Source organism: Oreochromis aureus, linkage group 13 (genome assembly GCF_013358895.1).
Source record: "Oreochromis aureus strain Israel breed Guangdong linkage group 13, ZZ_aureus, whole genome shotgun sequence".
Classification (NCBI taxonomy): Eukaryota; Metazoa; Chordata; class Actinopteri; order Cichliformes; family Cichlidae; genus Oreochromis; species Oreochromis aureus.
The window spans coordinates 33,515,919-33,535,001 of record NC_052954.1 but is presented as its reverse complement, the minus strand read 5'-3'; the positions used below and the strand labels follow the sequence as shown (position 1 = coordinate 33,535,001).

At 41.9% G+C, this 19,083-nt stretch overlaps 3 protein-coding genes and 1 pseudogene across 3 annotated transcripts; all 4 read left to right on the top strand.

The window, feature by feature from the left end:
* Window positions 1–1,400: 1,400 nt before the first annotated feature.
* Window positions 1,401–2,817, top strand: LOC116321525. Its single transcript, XM_031741390.2, has one exon. The coding sequence runs from the start codon at window positions 1,555–1,557 to the stop codon at window positions 2,275–2,277; it is 723 nt and encodes a 240-aa protein (XP_031597250.2). The 5' UTR covers window positions 1,401–1,554; the 3' UTR covers window positions 2,278–2,817.
* A 2,043-nt stretch (window positions 2,818–4,860) lies between these two features.
* On the top strand, window positions 4,861–6,137 carry LOC120443358 (CD48 antigen-like). The gene has a single exon (XM_039621903.1). It carries the CDS (start codon window positions 4,897–4,899, stop codon window positions 5,533–5,535), a length of 639 nt encoding a protein of 212 aa, XP_039477837.1. The 5' UTR covers window positions 4,861–4,896; the 3' UTR covers window positions 5,536–6,137.
* Window positions 6,138–14,686: 8,549 nt separating this feature from the next.
* LOC116332590 lies at window positions 14,687–15,970 on the top strand (annotated as a pseudogene).
* Window positions 15,971–17,526: 1,556 nt separating this feature from the next.
* On the top strand, window positions 17,527–18,569 carry LOC116332592 (CD48 antigen-like). The gene has a single exon (XM_039622026.1). The coding sequence runs from the start codon at window positions 17,540–17,542 to the stop codon at window positions 18,323–18,325; it is 786 nt and encodes a 261-aa protein (XP_039477960.1). The 5' UTR covers window positions 17,527–17,539; the 3' UTR covers window positions 18,326–18,569.
* Window positions 18,570–19,083: the final 514 nt, after the last annotated feature.

Sequence of the window (19,083 nt, the reverse complement as noted above, 5' to 3'; positions counted from 1 at the left end):
TACTTTAAGTACATTTCAGAGCCTTTACTTTTTAACTACTTGAGTAAAGAAGTTTAATCTTCAACTTTTGCTGGAGAATTTATTAACGGTATTATCTGTACTTCTACTTAGATACAGAATGTCTGTGCTTTTGCCACGTCTGACTGATAGATGAGTTACTGTTAATAGTCACAGTAAGTGTTTCACATGGAAGTGAGAAAATGCAGCAGCTTTCAAAGACTTCAGCGAGTTTTATCAGTAAAAGCAAACATGTTATAAGAGAGATTTCCTCGTGTTGGTCAGCGTAAGTCTGTTTCATCTTTCCATATTTGGACGAATGAAACAACTTTAGTTTCAGCCAAACTGGAACAAATAAAACTGTGAAATAAACTAAATATCACCTGTTAGATTTCACTTGAGTGATTCTGAGAGCGCGCTGTCCTCAGGCCCCCCTCCCTCTGACTGTCTCTGCATTATTGGAATCATTTTCACAACATGGATTGGACGTTTGTGTAATAGCATGTTGTACCACATGATGAAGCAGTGAGTCAGTGTAAGGAGAGGACAGGTATCCTGATCACCTGGACAGCAAACGAGTGAACTTCAGAGAAGCTTTGACTGATGGAGACAGCTGCTAAAGGAGAGGAGGAAGTGACGACGAACTGGATGATGAAACTTTGTCTCGACCAGAAACATCAAACCCGAGTTAAAGTTGACGGCTGCACTCTGCTGACCGTCTTTCCTGACAGCTCCAGGAGAGCTGCTGAGCGGGTGTTGCTCAGAATAATCACTCTAACTGAACTCTGGCTCTGAAACAATAATGAACAGCGAGCAGCAGCAGCTGCCTGGCTGGTGATCAGACTCTCAGTTATATGTAATGTACATGTGTAAATCTGACAGCTGGAGCTTTGGCTAACACGTCATAGATATGTAATGTTTTCTATCTTTATTTGAAGTTCTTCCAGTCTTTTGGGTTTTTTTTGGCTAACTTACTTTTAAAACACCTTGTTGATAAACTTCTGGAGAGTTTGGAGTTTATTTTTCATCATGACTGTAGACTGAGTTTTGTTATCATTTGTTTCTATGATTATTCTAGATTAACAGTAATATTCATATGTATCCATATGTTATCATACACACATAACTGATTATTGGGAGTTCTCTAACAGAGATTATTCTGTTTAGACTTCTTGCATGTCTTTCACTGGCCTTCCTGGTGTCTTCTTATATCTGATCTTTAAGTCGTTGTCTTTGGTTCTGTGCTCTGCTGTTTAGTCACTTCCTGTTGTGCTTTGCTCTTTGTTTACGTCTTTTGTCATCGTCTGTTCAGGAGTTTGTTCACGATCTTTTAGATTCACTTTAATAAAAACTTCGTTGTGCTTACTTTGTCTGCTTGCTGCATTTAGGGTCATTTTGGCAAAACTGTGAATCAGCACAGATTTGCCTTCTCTTTTAAAAATGTCACGATGAGACGCACTGTGCTCACTGAAGGAAACCACAGGCTGTACGGAAGAGGAAAAGGGTTTGAGACCTCTGACACGTGGTTTGCTGTCACTCCTGCACTGATCTGTGAACATGAAGACATCGGTGGGTTTCTGGCTCCTGGCTGTGAAGCTCTTAGCTGCATCCAGCTTCTCTCAGGCTCAGATTGTAAAGAAGTACTTTGAGGATGGTGACACGCTTCAGCTCAGCCCTCAGCCGGTCTCTGAAAAGATCACCAGCATCGTGTGGTATTGTGATGAGTACCTGCTGGCTGAGTGGGTGAAAGACTTGATTGAGCTGAGAGATCACATCTCATTTAAAGGACGAACAAATCTGAACACTGACACAGGAGTGTTGGAGATCAGGGACATGACTGTGGCGGACACTGGACTGTATTCAGTGGAGATCAACAACCAGGTCCAGAGTCAGGTTCATCAGGCTGTGAGGATTGAAGCAGTGCCCCAGCCTGTGGTGAGTGTGAGGCCGCTGTTGTGTAACTCAACCTCAAAGAGCTGCACACTGAGCTGTGACGGAGACGTCAGCAATGCTGGGCCTGTCGAGTATTCCTGGAAGATCGGAGATGGAGAGTGGAAGCAGTCAGGAACGAACATGGAAATCATCAATAATGAGGAAACACAGCGTGTTACGAATTTCATCTGCAGGATAAAGAACACAGTGAGTGCGAGAGACAGCAAACCTCTCCCTAACCCACTCTTCCAAATACCTTCCTTTCCATCTTCATCATCACCGACGACGGTCAGTGACGATACAGAGAGTGAACCGCTCACAAAGGCCCAGGTTACAAATGGAGTTTAGGCGCTGTGATCTCTGATGGTCGCGGTCTTCTTTGTGGTGGTCGTCCACCTGTTGAGGCAGAAATGAGAGACGCTCCACGTCTGTAAATGCAGTAAAGGTGATGATGATGATGCAGTTTAAAGTCGAGTATCTCCTTTGATTTCCTGATGAAGATTAAAGCCTGTCTGCTCTCCTTAAACCAAAGTTGATGTTTGTTAGCTTGTAAAATGGTTCTGAGTTTTTGTATCTCCTTTGTCTGCACTTGTCATTGATGTATTAGTTGCTCTTTCATCATTACTGATTATGGTAATTGGTTTTTTTCTGCACCTTTGATGTTTTCACTTCCTGTTTTTGTCAGTTTTCCGTCCTTTGTGTTCGTAGCGCCCAGTTAGTTTCGCCCCGTCAGGTCTGTGGTTTTATACGTCTGACTGTCTTGTGTCAGACTGTTTTTTCATCTCTGTCCTTATTTATATTTTCTGTGAAGTGCCTTCAGGGTTCAATATTTTCCATGATTTTTTATTTTTTTGAACTTTGCATTTAAAACTCACCTTTTAATAATTATTGTTGCCTCCAGTGTCGTTTCTTCCTGTGACTGTTATACAGATCATGTTTGCAAAGTAATTATTCATCTGTAACCTGTCATGGAGACAAAAATATGGTGAGAGATCAGACACAGTTTACAGATGTACCTGTGACATCAGTGACCAAGATAACAACAACCTCATCTTTTTTTAAATAAAAAAATGTTTTTCCAGCAATTTAATGATCATTTCATGTTTTTTAAAATAAATGTTCAGCAAACCTTTAATGTCCTGACGGGCTATAAAAGGCAATTTTTTAAATATTTTTTTTTAATTTTTATTCTCTTTAATAGAAGATTTAATTATTTCTGACTTTACTGGATAAAAATATTTAATGAGATTTACAGAAGCTTTGTGTGAGCATTTCCAATTTAAAGTTTTATCAGTGACCATAAACATGTTAGAAGAGAGATTTCCTCATGTTAGTCAGCTACATTTGAGATATTTCAGCTGTAAACCTGCTTCACCTCAGTGAATCATGTGCTGTGTTTACCTCCACTGAGAGGTGAGGGTGAGTGCGCTGGGAGCCGGCTGTTCACAGAGGGTCTCATGAGCTCTGACCGCCCGGTCAGCTGATCGCTGGTTGTTAGGCTGACGGGACCTGACATCTCAGAAAACATCAGAGCACTTTTGCAAATGAGCTCTGTCTTGACAAACTGACCAGATGTTTGATGGTTACAGCACCAGACTGTCGCCTAAGCAAACCTTAAAAGTGTATTTGAGCGTGACTGAACACATGATTCTTGGTGTTTTCTCTGTTTCCTTTGTAGCATTGTACGGTTTTGACCTTACGATATAAAGATCCTTCAGGCAACTGTTGTTGTGATTTGGTGATATATAAATAAAATGAATTGAACTGAACTGAGTATTTGGTGACCCAGAAATGGACAGTTTCAAATTTTCCTTGCAGTTTTGGGTGTTTTGCTCCGTCACTGCCAGTTATGATTTCATTCTAAATACATTCCTGCTGCTCCGAGTCCTTCGCATCAGTCTATTACCTGGGATCGATCTGTCTTAATTTGCTGTGCAGGATAAACTATCAGATGGTAATAACCTGTAGCACAGGAACCATGAAATAATAGTGAAATAATTAAATATAACAAATACTATTTGTATTAATTGATTACAGGTTTATGGAATTGATTACTTATATATGAAAGTAAATATTATTATTATTAAATATATGATTAAATATTTGACTCCTATTTTAATTATTTATTGAGACCTGTAATTCATTTTTTTCATGATGCATTTACTTTGATTTTGGCACTCTTTGCACTCCATATACCTGCTAGCTAGATTAAGTAATGTTAAATCTCAAATTAAGTAAAAAAAAAAAAAAAAAAGTGATGCAAGTGGAAGTTGTGTTTTTCTGTGCTGGGTCACAGTTACCTGAGTTAGTGGATGATCCAGCCTGCAGCGATTCATTAGGCTGCTTTAGTCTCTCTTTCTTTTTCACACTTTATTAGTTTTGTGAGTCTTTTCATGTCTCTTTAGCTGTGATAGTAGCAGGCACGCTTTGTGTCAGAAGTTGTGTTAAATCTGTATACAAGACATAAATATGGACTAAAAAGGATGATTCCTGTGGACTACAGCACAGTTCAGTTTGTAAAACGTGGACAGCTCAGTACTTTCCTTCTATTTCTATTGTGCATCAGTCATAATTTGTTTCTGTGAGTTTTCAGTTACAGGAATAATTCTGTTTTGAGAGTCTCGTCTCTCCATTATCTTTTTACATCTCATTGTTAGATCACTAACATTGTCTCTGTCTTTGGTGTTACGCTGTTATGTCACTTCCTGTTTTATTTTATATCTAAAAACTGAGGTTATAAACTAAAGTGTAAATAAAAATGAAAAAACAAACATCTGGTGTGTATTTGAAACAGCACGGGGCTGACGTCTTTGCACGAGTGTTTTCATGATCAGACTGAAAGATCCCACAGTGAGTGCAGTGGGCATTGTGTTAATAAGGAAATCCTCTTCCTCCTGTACATAACAGGAAAAGGGTGTAGGACCTCTGAAACGTGGTTTGCTGTCACTTCTGCACTGATCTGTGAACATGAAGACATCGGCTGGTTTCTGGCTCCTGGCTGTGCTGCTCGTAGCTGCAACCAGCTTCTCTCAGACTGTAGAGAAGTACTTCAAGGTTGGCGGCACACTTCAGCTCAGCCCTCAGCCGGTCTCTGCAGAGATCACCAGCATCCTGTGGAAATACGATAAAAACCTGCTGGCTGACTGGGAGAAAGGCTTGATTGATCTGACATATTACAGCAAGTTTAAAGGCCGAACCACTCTGAACACGACCACAGGAGTGTTGGAGATCAGGGACATGACTGCAGAGGACAGTGGACTGTATTCAGTGGAGATCAACTACCAGGTCCAGAGTCAGGTTTATCAGACTGTGGAGATCGAAGCAGTGCCCAAGCCTGTGGTGGATGTGCAGCCGCTGTCGTGTAGCTCAGCCTCACCTAACTGTAAACTGGTGTGTTGGGGAGACGTTAACAAAGCTGGGCCTGTCGAGTACTTCTGGAAGAAAGATGATGGAGAGTGGGTAAAGTCTGAAAAGAACACCAAGGACATCATCAATGATAAGGAAACACAGCGTGTGGAAAAGTTCTCCTGCAGGATAAAGAATCTGTTTAGTGAGAAGGAAAGCAGTTCTCTCCCTAACCCATTCTTCCGTCAGTACCATCACTAACGACGGTCAGTAATGATAAAGAACGTGAAGCTCCCATGACTTTAGGCGCTGTGATCTCTGGGGTCGCGGGGGTCTTTGTGGTGGTCGTCCACCTGCTGAGGCAGAAACAAGAGATGCTCCACGTCTGTAAATGCAGTAAAAGTGATGATGATGATGATGCAGTTTAAACTCAAGTATCTCCTTTGATTTCCTGATGAAGATTAAAGTCTGTCTGCTCTCCTTAAACCAAAGTTCATGTTTGTTAGCTTTGATGTTTTCACTTCCTGTTTTTGTCAGTTTTCCGTCCTTTGTGTTCGTAGCGCCCAGTTAGTTTCGCCCCCTCAGGTCTGTGGTTTTATACGTCTGACTTTCTTGTGTCAGACTGTTTTTTCATCTCTGTCCTTATTTATATTTTCTGTGAAGTGCCTTCAGGGTTCAATATTTTCCATGATTTTTTATTTCTTTGAACTTTGTATTTAAAACTCACATTTTAATAATTATTGTTGCCTCCAGTGTCGTTTCTTCCTGCGACTCTTATACAGATCGTGTTCAGAAAGTAATTATTTATCTGTAATCATGACCATTTCATGTTTTTAAAATGATTGTTCAGTAAAATCTTAATGTCCTGATGAGCCGTACCACTCTGATTTTCACAGATTTCTTTAATTTCCACTTTACTGGATAAAAATACTTAGATTTGCAGAAAAACTTTGTGTGAGCATTTCCAATTTAAAGTTTTATCACTGACCATAAACACGTTAGAAGAGAGATTTCCTCATGTTAGTCAGCTACATTTAACACTCAAGATTCTTTATTTGTCACATGCGCAGTTATACGAGTACAACACAACGCTCCTCGACGGTGCAAAAAGAGAACATTAAATACAGTAAGTGAAAACATACAAGGAGGACATTATGTGCAGTAAGTGAGTGGCTTATATACATTAATAAAATAAAATAAAACAATCTGGAAATTTAAGTTGAAAATCAGAGAATGTACATTGTCTGAGTGGGTGTTAGTGTCTTGTGCTGTAGTGAGGCCAGAAAAATCAGGCATGATATGAGAATCTGGTAAGAATAAGTCCTGTCTCAGTCACTTATGGATGCTGGGGGGAGGGGCATGTCCTGACTTAGGACAGGGATGGTCTGAGGATAGAAGCTCCTCTTGAGCCTCTCAGTTCTTGCTCCGATAGTGTGGAACCTTGTGTCTGATTGCAGAAGTTGGAACAGTTTATTGCTGGGATGGGACGGGTCCTTCAATATCTGAGCTGCTGTGGACCAGCATCTCCTCGTGAAAATGTCCTGTAGCAAGGGGAGAGCAGCCCTGCAGCACGCTGCTGCAGGGCTGCTCTCTGAAGAGCTTTTTTTTATCCTTAACACAGCTGTTCCCAAACCAGGATGAGATGTTCTGTGTGAGGATGCTTTCCACAGCGCCTGCATAGAAAGTCTTGAGGATCACTGGAGACTGCAAACTTCCTCAGTTGTCAGAGATGATACAGGCGCTGCCTAGCCTTTTTGGACTGGACCTGAATGTGGGCAGACCATGTCAGGTCAGACGAGATGCTATTAGGTATTATATTAGGTATCTGGTCTTTAAGGTCATCTTAGCTTATGAAAATGTTACATCGCAGCTGTACGAGCTAGCTAGGTGTTTTCTTCACAAATAAAGCTGGAAGCAGCTCAGACTGTTAGAACCAGCACTGAGGCCTGTTACATTTATACAGTGTTAGAGCAATGGCTGCAACCTACAGCCTTTAAACTAGCGATTACAATGCTGACAGTAAACTCGTCAGTCCAGATGTTACCACATTACTTTGTGATACTTAGAGTTAAAACAACTGAGACAGGCTGATTAAAATAACAGCTGTCAGTTCTCTCATTTCTTATATTATCTCCAGTCTTAGCAGAGGGCAGTGACACTGTTTGTTTAACCCCAAAAGATGATTCTGTTCATCTGGATTTACCTTTTTTGGATGAGTGGTGAAACGTTTCTCCCACTAAAAAAGGTACGTCCAGATAAACAGAATCAGCTTTTAAAGATTTCCTTACCTGGATGATTGAGCATGCACCAAGACACTGTTGATTTAGTGTCATAAGTCAGTGCAAACATTTCTGGCCTCTTATCAATTAGATTTCTCAATCTAAAAAGTTAATGCATTTAAAGCAGGAACTGCACACCTAGCCATCAAAAGTTTGGCAGCATGAGTACTAAAAATTCCACAAGCACCACACATTTGTCATATACTGTTCCATTTTGTACAGGACATTGTTGAAATTATAAACTATATATCCTAGTTGTCCACTTGTCAGTAATTTTTGAGTAAATGGATCTCACTGATAAATGGTGGTGATTCACCTGCAAATGTTTTTAACAAAGATTGTTTATGGTAGAGTTCATCAGCAGCTGTGAGGAGATGCATTTGAATATCTTCTGGCTCAACTTTTCCTAACCTGGAAGCTGAGGATGGCTGATTCCTGACAAGGACACACCTCAGCGCTTATCATGGGTGTTACATCCTCTGTGCAGCAATTCCAGAGAAAACGAGAGAGCAACGACCACTCATTAAGACCAGCCAGAAATCTGTCCCTTTCTGGCAGCTGTGGAAACTTCCAATAGGAAAGTTTGCATTCTTAGAACAATGCTGGGTCATGTGTGATGTGTCATTAGAGAAAACACAAATAAGAAAAAACAGATTTTCAAAAACACAAGGGAAGTGTCTCCGGGGAGACAATAAGCTGACGGACCAGTTGCAGGAACCCAAAACATGGTGGGTGTGTTTTTATCATGATTCATATAATACGATGACGGATTGATTTTTAGGCTAATAATTAGGCTAACACACTTACCTCTCATCTTTTGTTTCCTCACAAAACCGATAGATCCTCCACTCCTCCCAGCACAATTCTTAACACTTTTTAGTTCCTGCAACTGGTCCGTCGGGTTGTTGTCTCCCCAGAAACACTGTGCTTTTGGAAATCAGTTTTTTCCTATTTCCGTTGTGTTTTGTGTGCTTTTGCAGCATTTTTCTTATTGCTGGTGTTTTCTTAAGTTGCAGTCTGTTTGGCCTCTCGGGGCCACCGTATGACACAGTGTGATCATCGAACATTTTAGTGCAAAGAATAACAAACCCACTGGACTCACAATACCTCCATGCTTATTTACTGTCCATCTCGTTCAGACAGTCACTTAGACAAACTAGCCTGTTCACATTTTCAGGGCAGCTCTCTTTTTTGTTACTATGTGACCTGTAAGTGAGAACAGTCTCTCACATGGGACAGAAGTGGCAGGACTAATCAAATACTTACAGGCCAGGACAGACAGCTGAGGGTGGTCCCTGTTCGACTGGACCACCACTGCAGTGGGCAGTCTGTCTCGCTGATGGTGGATTCTGCTCTGTACAAACTCAGGGCCCCGTTACACAGAGCTTCCTCATCTGAGTCTGAAGACAATGAAGAGAGGAGGAGGGTCTTTCTTTGGTGGCTCCTTTGTGGTGGCATCTTTACACTGTTCCTGCAGCAGGGCCTCAAGGCTGGTCCAAACCTCTTCTTGCTCTCCTCTTACAAACAACTTTAAATCCTTAAAGCGTGGGTCAGTAGGAGAATTTTTGTGTGTATGTATATATATATAAATGCAAACCGTATTTTTCAGACCATTAGGCGCATTAAGCGAAACAAAACAGTCAGATAAGTCAAACTTTGCTCAACTCATTCTTCTTGCTTCCAAAACCAACTGATGTATATTTGAAACAGGTCCAGAGTCGGGTTTATAAGACAGTGGCGATGGAAGACGTGCCTCAGCCTGTGGTGAGTGTGAGGCCGCTGGTGTGTAACTCAACCTCAAAGAGCTGCACACTGAGCTGTGACGGAGACGTCAGCGCTGCTGGGCCTGTCGAGTATTTCTGGAAGATCGGAGATGGAGAGTGGAAGCAGTCAGGAACGAACATGGAGATCATCAGTGATGAGGAAACACAGCATGTTACGAATTTCACCTGCAGGATGCAGAACTCAGTGAGAGAGACAGCAAACCTCTCCCTAACCCACTCTTCCAAATACCTTTCTTTCCATCTTCATCGTCACCGACGACGGTCAGTGATGATACAGAGAGTGAAGCTCCCGTGACTTTAGGCGTTGTGATTGGCTCTCTGGTATAGCTGGACTGGCCATCGGGCATACTGGGCATTTGCCCGGTGGGCCGCTGGTGATTTTTTGTTTTTATGGGCCGATGGATTTTTTTTTTTTTTTTCAGGAAGGGTATATATAATGAAAGGTGTTGGATTGGCCAATTGGTCATGATCGACTCTGGGCTGGACCAATTACAGCCGAGGAGGCCGGATGCACCCTCCCCCTTGTTTAGCAATCTTATAGACATACTAAAGAAAATGGAGAACAAAAAAAGGAAAGGAGGTGTTTATGAAAATATCACTAAATCTGTCATTTATTAATTTTAATATTAATTAATTATCATGTCTTACCTCTAGTGTTCTTGGTCTTAATTTAAGGTTTTTCCTATAGCGATTGACAGATCACGTGACTTTCGCGCATTGCATGCCGGGAACTCGTGGCAAAACAATCCAAGTACCGCATCAAATGCAAGCATTTGCAGCACCGCAAAATGTTCATTCTCCGGTTCCAAAACCTTCTTGGTTTTTCTTTCCTCACCAAAAAAGGAATGTACAAAACTAAGGAGAACAATGCCGGACCGTACAAAGACAGACTCGACGAAAAGGCAAAGAAAAGATAGGAGGAAAAAAATCAAAGGAGTGAGAGGGTCAGACCCTTACGAGCACACAGAGTGGACAAAAGACGTTAGCGTGCTGCCCAACTTTCACCACGCTCAGATTTATAATTATACGGTTCTTGGAGTGAGTGCATACACTCATGAAGTTTAGTACCTTCAGGTCACTGCAACAAGCCCCGGTACAGTTTACCAAGGGATGGGTACAGGACCTTGAAATGCACCGTGTAGAACGAAAGACCATCGTACAAACAAAGGTAAGTTTACCAGTCTCACAAATCGTCTTCATAAATACACATTCGTTAACCGTTTATTAATATAACCTTTGAGCTCAACGGTAATTAATTAGTAGTGGAAATAATCTCTGGTGCGCGTTACAGAAATGTAGCAGTGACAATAATATTGTATGTTGTAATCGCACTGGGCAATTAGTGATACAAAACAACTGTTTTATCCTGTGAATAAAAGTATATGTTTTTGTCAATGTACCGTGGTAATAACAGAAGCGAAACGCAATATTGTGTCAGGACAATTCACTATTTATGCACAATAAATAAAGGAGCATAGTGCGACAATTTCTGTTCAGCGCCAGACTTGCTTGTAACCTATATCACCAATTATGTTAAGAAAAATGACTATTAACTGCTACAAAACACTGACCTTTGTGGGAATGCTTGGAGCAGACTAATATGTGAGCTGGAGTGTTCTGAGACGTTATATTTGGTATATCCAGACCATCCGTCGGCTCTTACTTCGAAAACATGGCTTAAAAAATTTCTCTTCAACGACGTAATCCGATAAAAAAAACAAAAACGATCTCTTTACCCGTCGGCTTCCCGTGGCTGTCATGCGACCGGCTATTGCAGTTAATAATACAACAGCTTCTTGCCATTTTTTGTGTTTCTTTTTATTGCTGTGTAACTGAGTTCAATTGAAAGCCTGCGTGCGCTAGTACCTCTTGCCTCAAGTTCCCAGAATCCTTTGCGGTTTTACCCCTCAATGACGTCACATTTTCAATCTCGGGCCGGGCCGATTTTTTGTCCCAGTCCAGCCCTGCTCTCTGGCGACCGTGGTGGCGTTTTGTCTGTAGTGATGAAACACTTTGAAGTTGAGTGTGACCTTTCATTTCCTGATCACGTTTAAAGCCTGTCTGCTCTACTGAAGTTTGTTAAGCTCTTCTGTTTATTTACACACTAATAATCATCATGGTCGGCCATGTTTGTAGTTTTTGTTTGGTTCTCTTTTCTTCTTTTAGAAACTTCTTATCATCTCAGTTTACATTTATCTTTGCTGTTTCACTTCCTCCTCATTTCTACAATTTGTTTTTTCTGCACCTTTGATGATGTTTTTCACTTCCTGGCTTTATAAGTTTTCCCCTGTTGTGTCGGTCACACCCTCAGTTATTTTCACTTGCTCAGTTTTTTGGTTTTATACCTCTGACTTTCTCCTCTGTTCGTCGTTTTTTTCCTCTCTGTCCCTGTTTATATTTTCTTTGAACAGCCTTGTGGATTCTGTAATTTCCATGATTTTCTTTTATTCTGTATTAAAAACTCGCCTTTGCTCGCTGTCCCTGCCTCCAGTGTCCTTTCCTCCTGCTGTTAGATGGATTATTTTCTAAAGGTAAGCCACCCATCAATAGTTTCATTCCAGGTTTACGTCCACAGAATCAAAGTCTGTAGCTCCATACACAGAATTAAGCTTAATGAGCAGTGATGAGTATGCCCAATCTCTGCACCAATCAGGAGACTCTGCTCATCTGTCACTTCAGTCAAGCATGTTCTGTCCAATCACAGCAGGGGAGGAAGAGACGGAGCAGATTTTATTACTCAGATCCAAAAGTTAAACCTGTCAGAGAGCTGGATCACAGGTCCCTGAGTTAATGGATGATCAGGCCTGCTGTGATTCCTCAGTGAACATTTTCCTCTAATCTCTGTTTCTTCTTTTTTGTTTTTTAGTTTTGGGATTTTTTTTTAATCCTCTAAAACAAATAATAATTAGTCTGCTGGGGTAATTACTTCTTATGTCTTTGAGCCTTTAATAATAGGAAGCTAGCTTTAGGTTCAGGTTGAAAATGTGTGTCTAAGACAAAAGCAACTTATAACTCATCGAGATCGAATCTGAAATCCAGAGAAATTTAGTGGAAATTCAAGTTGACAAAATGGTGACTGCTGACATTAGAAAACATATTTTATATAAATTGTGATGCCACGGTGAATGGAGGTATCAGAACGGCTACATCTCACACAGGACAAGGCTCGCAAAATTTCAAAATCTCTGGTAGCCCTTCGGGCAGGCACTCTTCAGTTTTTGGTAGCCCAAAATAAATTTAAGTAGCCCAAATAAAGAAGAGAGCAATTTTTTAATGTTTTGTTTCCTTTACAATATTATACATTAAAGTATAATATTGTAACGGAAACAAAAATTAATCAGAAAGTTGTTAAAATACAAATCACAACAACTGTATAAAAATCACAATCATCAACTCAAATACTTGGTTCTAATTGAACAGAAATTTCTGTGAATTTGTAAGAACTGTGTAGAACATGAATCAGTCTGTGTCAGATCCTGAATCTGAAATTTCCACTGAAGTCAAGGGTAAGAGGTAAGTGGAACCAAGATCGAGGCCATTTGCTTTTTGAAGTTTGCAAAGACTGCTACATTTTGACAATGGTAGTTCACTCTTTGCAACATAGTAACGCTTTTGAAAGATTTTTCAGGACTTCTGCTTCTGCTTGGTTTATTTTTAGTATGTTTTTTGCAATTGCTGTTTGTTCTGGGAAAGATGCTGCAGACTGCGCAATAATGCATTTCTCATGGGTTCTGATGGGGTCTTTCTTAAAATTACTGGTCCCAGTTACAAAGGCGCTTGGCGACTCAAATGAAATGAAACTCACGACACACCCGGCAGAACATGATGTTATTTAGCTCGTCATATTCCAGCCACATAAATTCTTTTGTCCATGAAACCAAAAAAGCTGAGCTTTCTTTTTCCCTCATAGTCTGATTTGTCATAACTTTTCCGTTTTGTGGTAGGCTTTTATTTGGCTGCCCCTTCTTCACCCTGACCTGTCTTATTTGGCTCAGCAGAACTAAAATATATATCCTGCTGCTTTTACACATGCACACATAACGGTCAGCGATTCTCTGCACAATCAACCTCTCACATGTTTAAGCTTGCTGTGGGAGATTTCACCTGTCACGTTTGAATAGTAAGCTAATGAGTGATAAGACGATGTCAGAGGAACTGGTGCGCAATTAATCGTCACTCACCAATCAGTGCTGCCGCTCTCTACACACCGTTCGCGCGATCGCAAAGCAAAAAACAAGCGCAAATTCAAACGCAATTTCAATATGTCACATAATGACAGTGGCTCATCGACGCCAATGACATAATTACTCAGCTACATTTTCGAAAGAATGCAAAAGCATTGACATATATTTTCCCTTCCTATGATAGCCCGACGGGCAGGGCTGAGATAGATTTTGGTTGCCCGACTGGAAAAATCACTAGCCCCGGGACGTCGGGCTAGCGATTTTTCGAGCCCTGCAGGATCACCAAAAGTCGACGACAGAAGGAAACTGAAGGAGTACAGAAAAGAGGAAAAGGGTTTTTCTGAACATGGAGGAATATTACAGCAAGTTTAATGACTGTTCATAAGAAGCATCCCAGCCTGAGGCAATACTCATGCTGTCAGCATGTAACTGTCCTGGAAACACTGAAGCTGGACCCGTCAGGGATTTCTGGAACACGGGAGATGGAGAGTGGGAGGAGATGTGGCGATCCTCAATTCTTAGAAAATACAGCATGTTAAAAATGTCTCCTGCAGAATGAAGAGCTGAGAACGTGAGAAATACACCTGGAGAATAATCCAGAGTGTCCACTTTCAGTTTCAGTTGCTGTGACGAGATCCTCAGTGATGCTGCCAGTTTCCCTGGTGGTCCTCTACTTTTTTTTTTGCATCAGACTTAAAAGCTCAGAGGCTGTTGGATTGATGTGCAGTCGACAGCTCAGACCTCAATACCAGCAAGACAAAAGAGCTGGTAGTCGACTTTAGAAGGAGGAAGTCTGAGCTGCAGCCCAGACTGAATTATAAAGCTAATAAACGTGCTGGATGAGGACTGGAGTACAAGAGGTGAGAATACTTTATGATCCATGCGTGTTCAATTATAAGATTAAAACACTGGAAAACCTGCAGCTAACCAAATAAATACCTAATTTTTTAGCCATAATGATTAATGTTTAATAGGAAATGTTTGATATTTCATAAAAAGCAGAGGCTACATTCATACTCTCATGTGTGTTATGCACTGGGCTGATTTCCTTTTCACAGCTATGACACTCACTGCACTCACTTAGTAAACCACAAAGAGTAGAGAAAAGGAAAAGAGTCTAACACCCCTCGAAGAGTTTGTGTCACTTCTGCACTGATCTGTGAACATGGAGACGTCAGCTGGTTCCTGGCTCCTGGCTGTGCTGCTCTTAGCTGTAACCAGCTTCTCTTAGGCCCAGACTGTACAGAGGTACTTCAAGGCTGGTGGCACACTTCAGCTCAGCCTTCAGCCGGTCTCTGCACAGATCCACAGCATCGTGTGGAAATACGATAAAAACCTGCTGGCTGAGTGGGTGAAAGACTCGATTCTTCTGACATATTACAGCAAGTTTAAAGGCCGAACCACTCTGAACACTGACACAGGAGTGTTGGAGATCAGGAACATGACTGCAGCGGACAATGGGGTGTATTCACTGGAGATCAACAACCAGGTCCAGAGTCAGGTTTATCAGATTGTGGAGATCGAAGCAGTGCCCCAGCCTGAGGTGAAAGTGACGCTGTTGTGTAACTCAACCTCAGAGAGCTGTAAACTGGTGTGTGAGGGAGACGTTAACAAAGCTGGGCCTGTTGAGTACTTCTGGAAGAAGGATGATGGAGAGTGGGAGCAGTCAGGAAAGAAGATTGAGATCCTCAATAATGAAGAAACACGGCATGTGAAAACTTTCTCCTGCAGGATGAAGAACCTGGTGAGTGAGAGCGACAGCGAGCCCATCGATAATCCGCTCTACCAGGAGAAAACCCCAGACTGTGGACTCTGTGTCACACTTTTAGGTGCTGTGATGAGATCCTTGGCAGTTCTGGCTCCGTGTTGGGCGGCTGTGTGTTTGTGGACAAAACGAAAGACTCTTTGTAAATGCAGAAACACACACAGCTGAAGCTGAACCACCGCCTTAATTTCCTGGTGTAGATAAAAGTGTGTTGATAATATTTTGCCTTTTAAAGCTGACGTTCAATAATTCTGTTGTAATAATTATCAGATAAAGCTCAGTTTGGTCTGTCATGTGTGTGCAGTCTGTTTGCTGTGGTTGTTTTTATAAGCTTGGGTTTCTGTTGTAACAGCTTGGTTTGGTTCATCGAGGAGTCTGCTGTTATGCACAGTGTCCTCTCCTGCAGCAGCAGTGTCCACAGAGAGAACAGCTCCACTTTAGAGTTGTATCTGTGTGGGCTCAGATCACACATACAGGTTCAAAGAGCATCACTGGCAAAAATTTTTTTATCTACAACTATTTCCTTTCTGAAGCATTGAAGCTTGTATTGAAAAACGGTTCATTACTCGAAGTTTTTCAGCTCAGCGCTCTTTGGTGACATCTGGTGGCCAAATATATGAAGCGCAGCTTGAATCTACAACATAATGAACTGCTTCATTGTGATTTCCCACAGAGCTGAACTGACAGCTTCTGTTTAACATCATGACAGTTCTGTGTGAGATCGGGCTGATGTGGTGCTTTAATAATAACTCATTTTCATGAATAAACCTTCCTTCTTTAAACATGCGCCGTGGTTTGTTCTCACTTTGCTTGTGACTTCTTGCAGTTTTTTTTTTTTTTTACTAATAAGAAAATCACTTTATATAACAATGTACAACACAATATAATAAACTGGGAGTATGCTTGTGCTGTGGGGTCCCTGCAGCCATGTGATAATGTAATTAACCAGTGGTTATACAGTTATAGGTGGTTAGCACTGTTGCCTCACAGCTAGAAGGTCCTGAGTTCAATTCCTCCATCAGGCCGGGGTCTTTCTATGTGGAGTTTGCATGTTCTCCCCATGTTTGCTTGGGTTCTCTCTGGTTACTCCAGACATGCATGGAGTTAATAGAAACTGTGTGTTAGTGGCTGTCTGTGTCTATGCAGCTGGACGTATAATGTGTTTCTTAAGTACATTTTAGACCTGGGAACAGATTTGCTCATGAACTGGTTTTTATTGAGGAGCGTCCTCTCGTCCTGGCTTACATAACAGGAAAAGGGTGCAGGACCTCTGAAGCTGCTGTGACTTCTGCACTGATCTGTGAACATGGAGACATCGGCTGGTTTCCGGCTTCTCTCACACTGTAAAGAAGTACTTAAAGGTTTGCGACACTGTGGTCCTCAAACCTCTCAGTGTCTCTGGACTGACCTCCAGCATCTGTCTGTGTATGTGGCCTGCTGCCTGCTCCGAGGACAGGAACAAAATATTTTATTAGACTTTTGTTCAAATACCTGGTTAACTCCAGCAGGTCTTCAAGGTTACTGACAGCTTATTCTGAAACCGTGAACATTGCTTCGTGCCAAACATCTCTGGATCTAATCTGGAAGTTGTTATCTGAACACAACTCGACCAACATTGTGTGACCGACACCACCTCAGCCAACACTTCCTGTCACAACCAGGAGCCCAGCCACCACGTCTCCCTCCACCTCCACCTGCACCACCGTGGTCAATCTTATGACAGATGAGCCGGCTCTGTGCCACTTCTCTGAACATACCGCTGATCCTAAAACGCTGAAACAGAACAAACCACGCGTACTCTCAGCTAACACAGCAGATCTAATAACTCCTGCTGTGTTTGTTTGAACAGTCCTCAGGATTGGGATTTCCTGGAGTTTGAAAACACTGTAGTACCAAAGAGCCAAAAGTCACACCCCACCACAAACATACTGATGTAAAGGAACATGCAACAAACACCAAATTACCTTTTCTATCCACTTTTACAACCAGTAGAACTTAATCTGCTTTGTGTATCCTGGATTGGCACCAGACAGGAACCCAACATTTACAGCGGGGCAGTCAGCTTACTCAGCCTACTTCTTCATATAATCACAGACATTATATTCATGTCCTCATGTGTGTTATGCACTGGGCTGACTTCCTTGTCACAACTGTTTTCATGATCATGCTTCCCTCAAAAGAAAACCACAAAGATTACAGAAAAGGAAGCTTTAAGACTGCTGCAGAGACTCACTTCTGCACTGATCTGTGAACATGGAGACGTCAGCTGGTTTCTGGCTCCTGGCTGTGCTGCTCGTAGCTGTAACCAGCTTCTCTCAGGATCAGGCTGTGAAGTACTTCAAGGTTGGTGACACACTTCAGCTCAGACCTCAGCAGGTCTCTGGACCGATCAACAGCATTGTGTGGAAATTCGACAAGAACCTGCTGGCTGAGTGGGTGAAAGACTCGATTGAGCTGACATATTACAGCAGGTTTAAAGGACGAACCACTCTGAACACTGACACAGGAGTGTTGGAGATCAGAGACATGACTGCAGAGGACAGTGGAGTGTATTCAGTGGAGATCAACAACCAGGTCCAGAGTCAGGTTTATAAGACCGTGGCGGTCGAAGCAGTGCCCCAGCCTGTGGTGAGTGTGAGGCCGCTGTTGTGTAACTCAACGTCAAAGAGCTGCACACTGAGCTGTGACGGAGACGTCAGCAATGCTGGGCCTGTCGAGTATTTCTGGAGGATCGGAGATGGAGAGTGGAAGCAGTCAGGAACAAACATGGAGATCATCGGTGATGAGGAAACACAGCGTGTCCCAACTTTCTCCTGCAGGATGAAGAATCGAGTGAGTGAGAGAGACAGCAAACCTCTCTTTAACCCACTCTTCCAAATAAAACCTGCAGACTGTGGACACTGGATGATAGTTTTAGGTGCTGTGATGAGATCTCTGGCGATCGTGGCGCTCTTTGTTGCCGTCGTCTACTTTTTGTGCCAGAAACTGCTCTCTGTCTGTGTCTGTAAACACAGAAAAGGTCATAATGATGCAGTTTAATGTTGACTATCACCTTTGGTTTCCTGGTGAAGACTAAAGCATGTCAGCTGTCCTGAAAGTTCACATTTATTTGCTCATAAAACTCTTCTGCTTATTTTCTATAGCAATGATAATCACCAGGCTGTCATGGCCATGGTCTGCCATGTTTGTAGTTTTCTCTGTTCTTGTGCCTTTTACAGTATTTGGATTTGTCTGTTTCTCCTCTTTAAACCAGTAAGTATTAAAAGCTGAGCGTTTGTTCATCGTCCCTGCCTCCAGCGTCTTTACTTCAAACAGAATCAAGTTTGATTAAAAAAAAAAGATCATTAAAGAGAAATGCTTTGTGATGAACTCTAACAACATTATGGTTTTTTAAAAATTTGACTAAAGCAACACCTGGAAACATTTGCAACCAGTCTTATTCCTCCAATCAGAAACACGATTGAATGATAACGCTCACTCTGCACATGCTCAGTGAGACCTGCTACATTTATTTAAAAAAGTGCAAAATTAGATTTTTAAGCTCCATTTTTCTTCTTAAGTTCTTGAACTTCTTCAGGACGATCCTGAGGTGTTCGAGGTGACAAAGCTGCGACTTCTGTCTCCACCACTGCTCAAACTTCCTAATGTGGGTCTTTAAAGCGGGGCTGTTATCGCATGGCGGTCAGTCAAGGCTCCGACATCAATGGATGAAGTTATGAGTGCGGGCACGTCTGAGAAAATGACAACATGCTGGTTCAGAGTGACTATAAAAAGGTTTTTGGGACTTCCCTTTCACA

What these genes read in the sequence shown, in the direction of transcription:
- LOC120443358 (XM_039621903.1), top strand. Translation starts at nt 4,897, where the DNA reads ATGAAGACATCGGCTGGTTTCTGGCTCCTGGCTGTGCTGCTCGTAGCT.
- LOC116332592 (XM_039622026.1), top strand. Translation starts at nt 17,540, where the DNA reads ATGGAGACGTCAGCTGGTTTCTGGCTCCTGGCTGTGCTGCTCGTAGCT.
- LOC116321525 (XM_031741390.2), top strand. Translation starts at nt 1,555, where the DNA reads ATGAAGACATCGGTGGGTTTCTGGCTCCTGGCTGTGAAGCTCTTAGCT.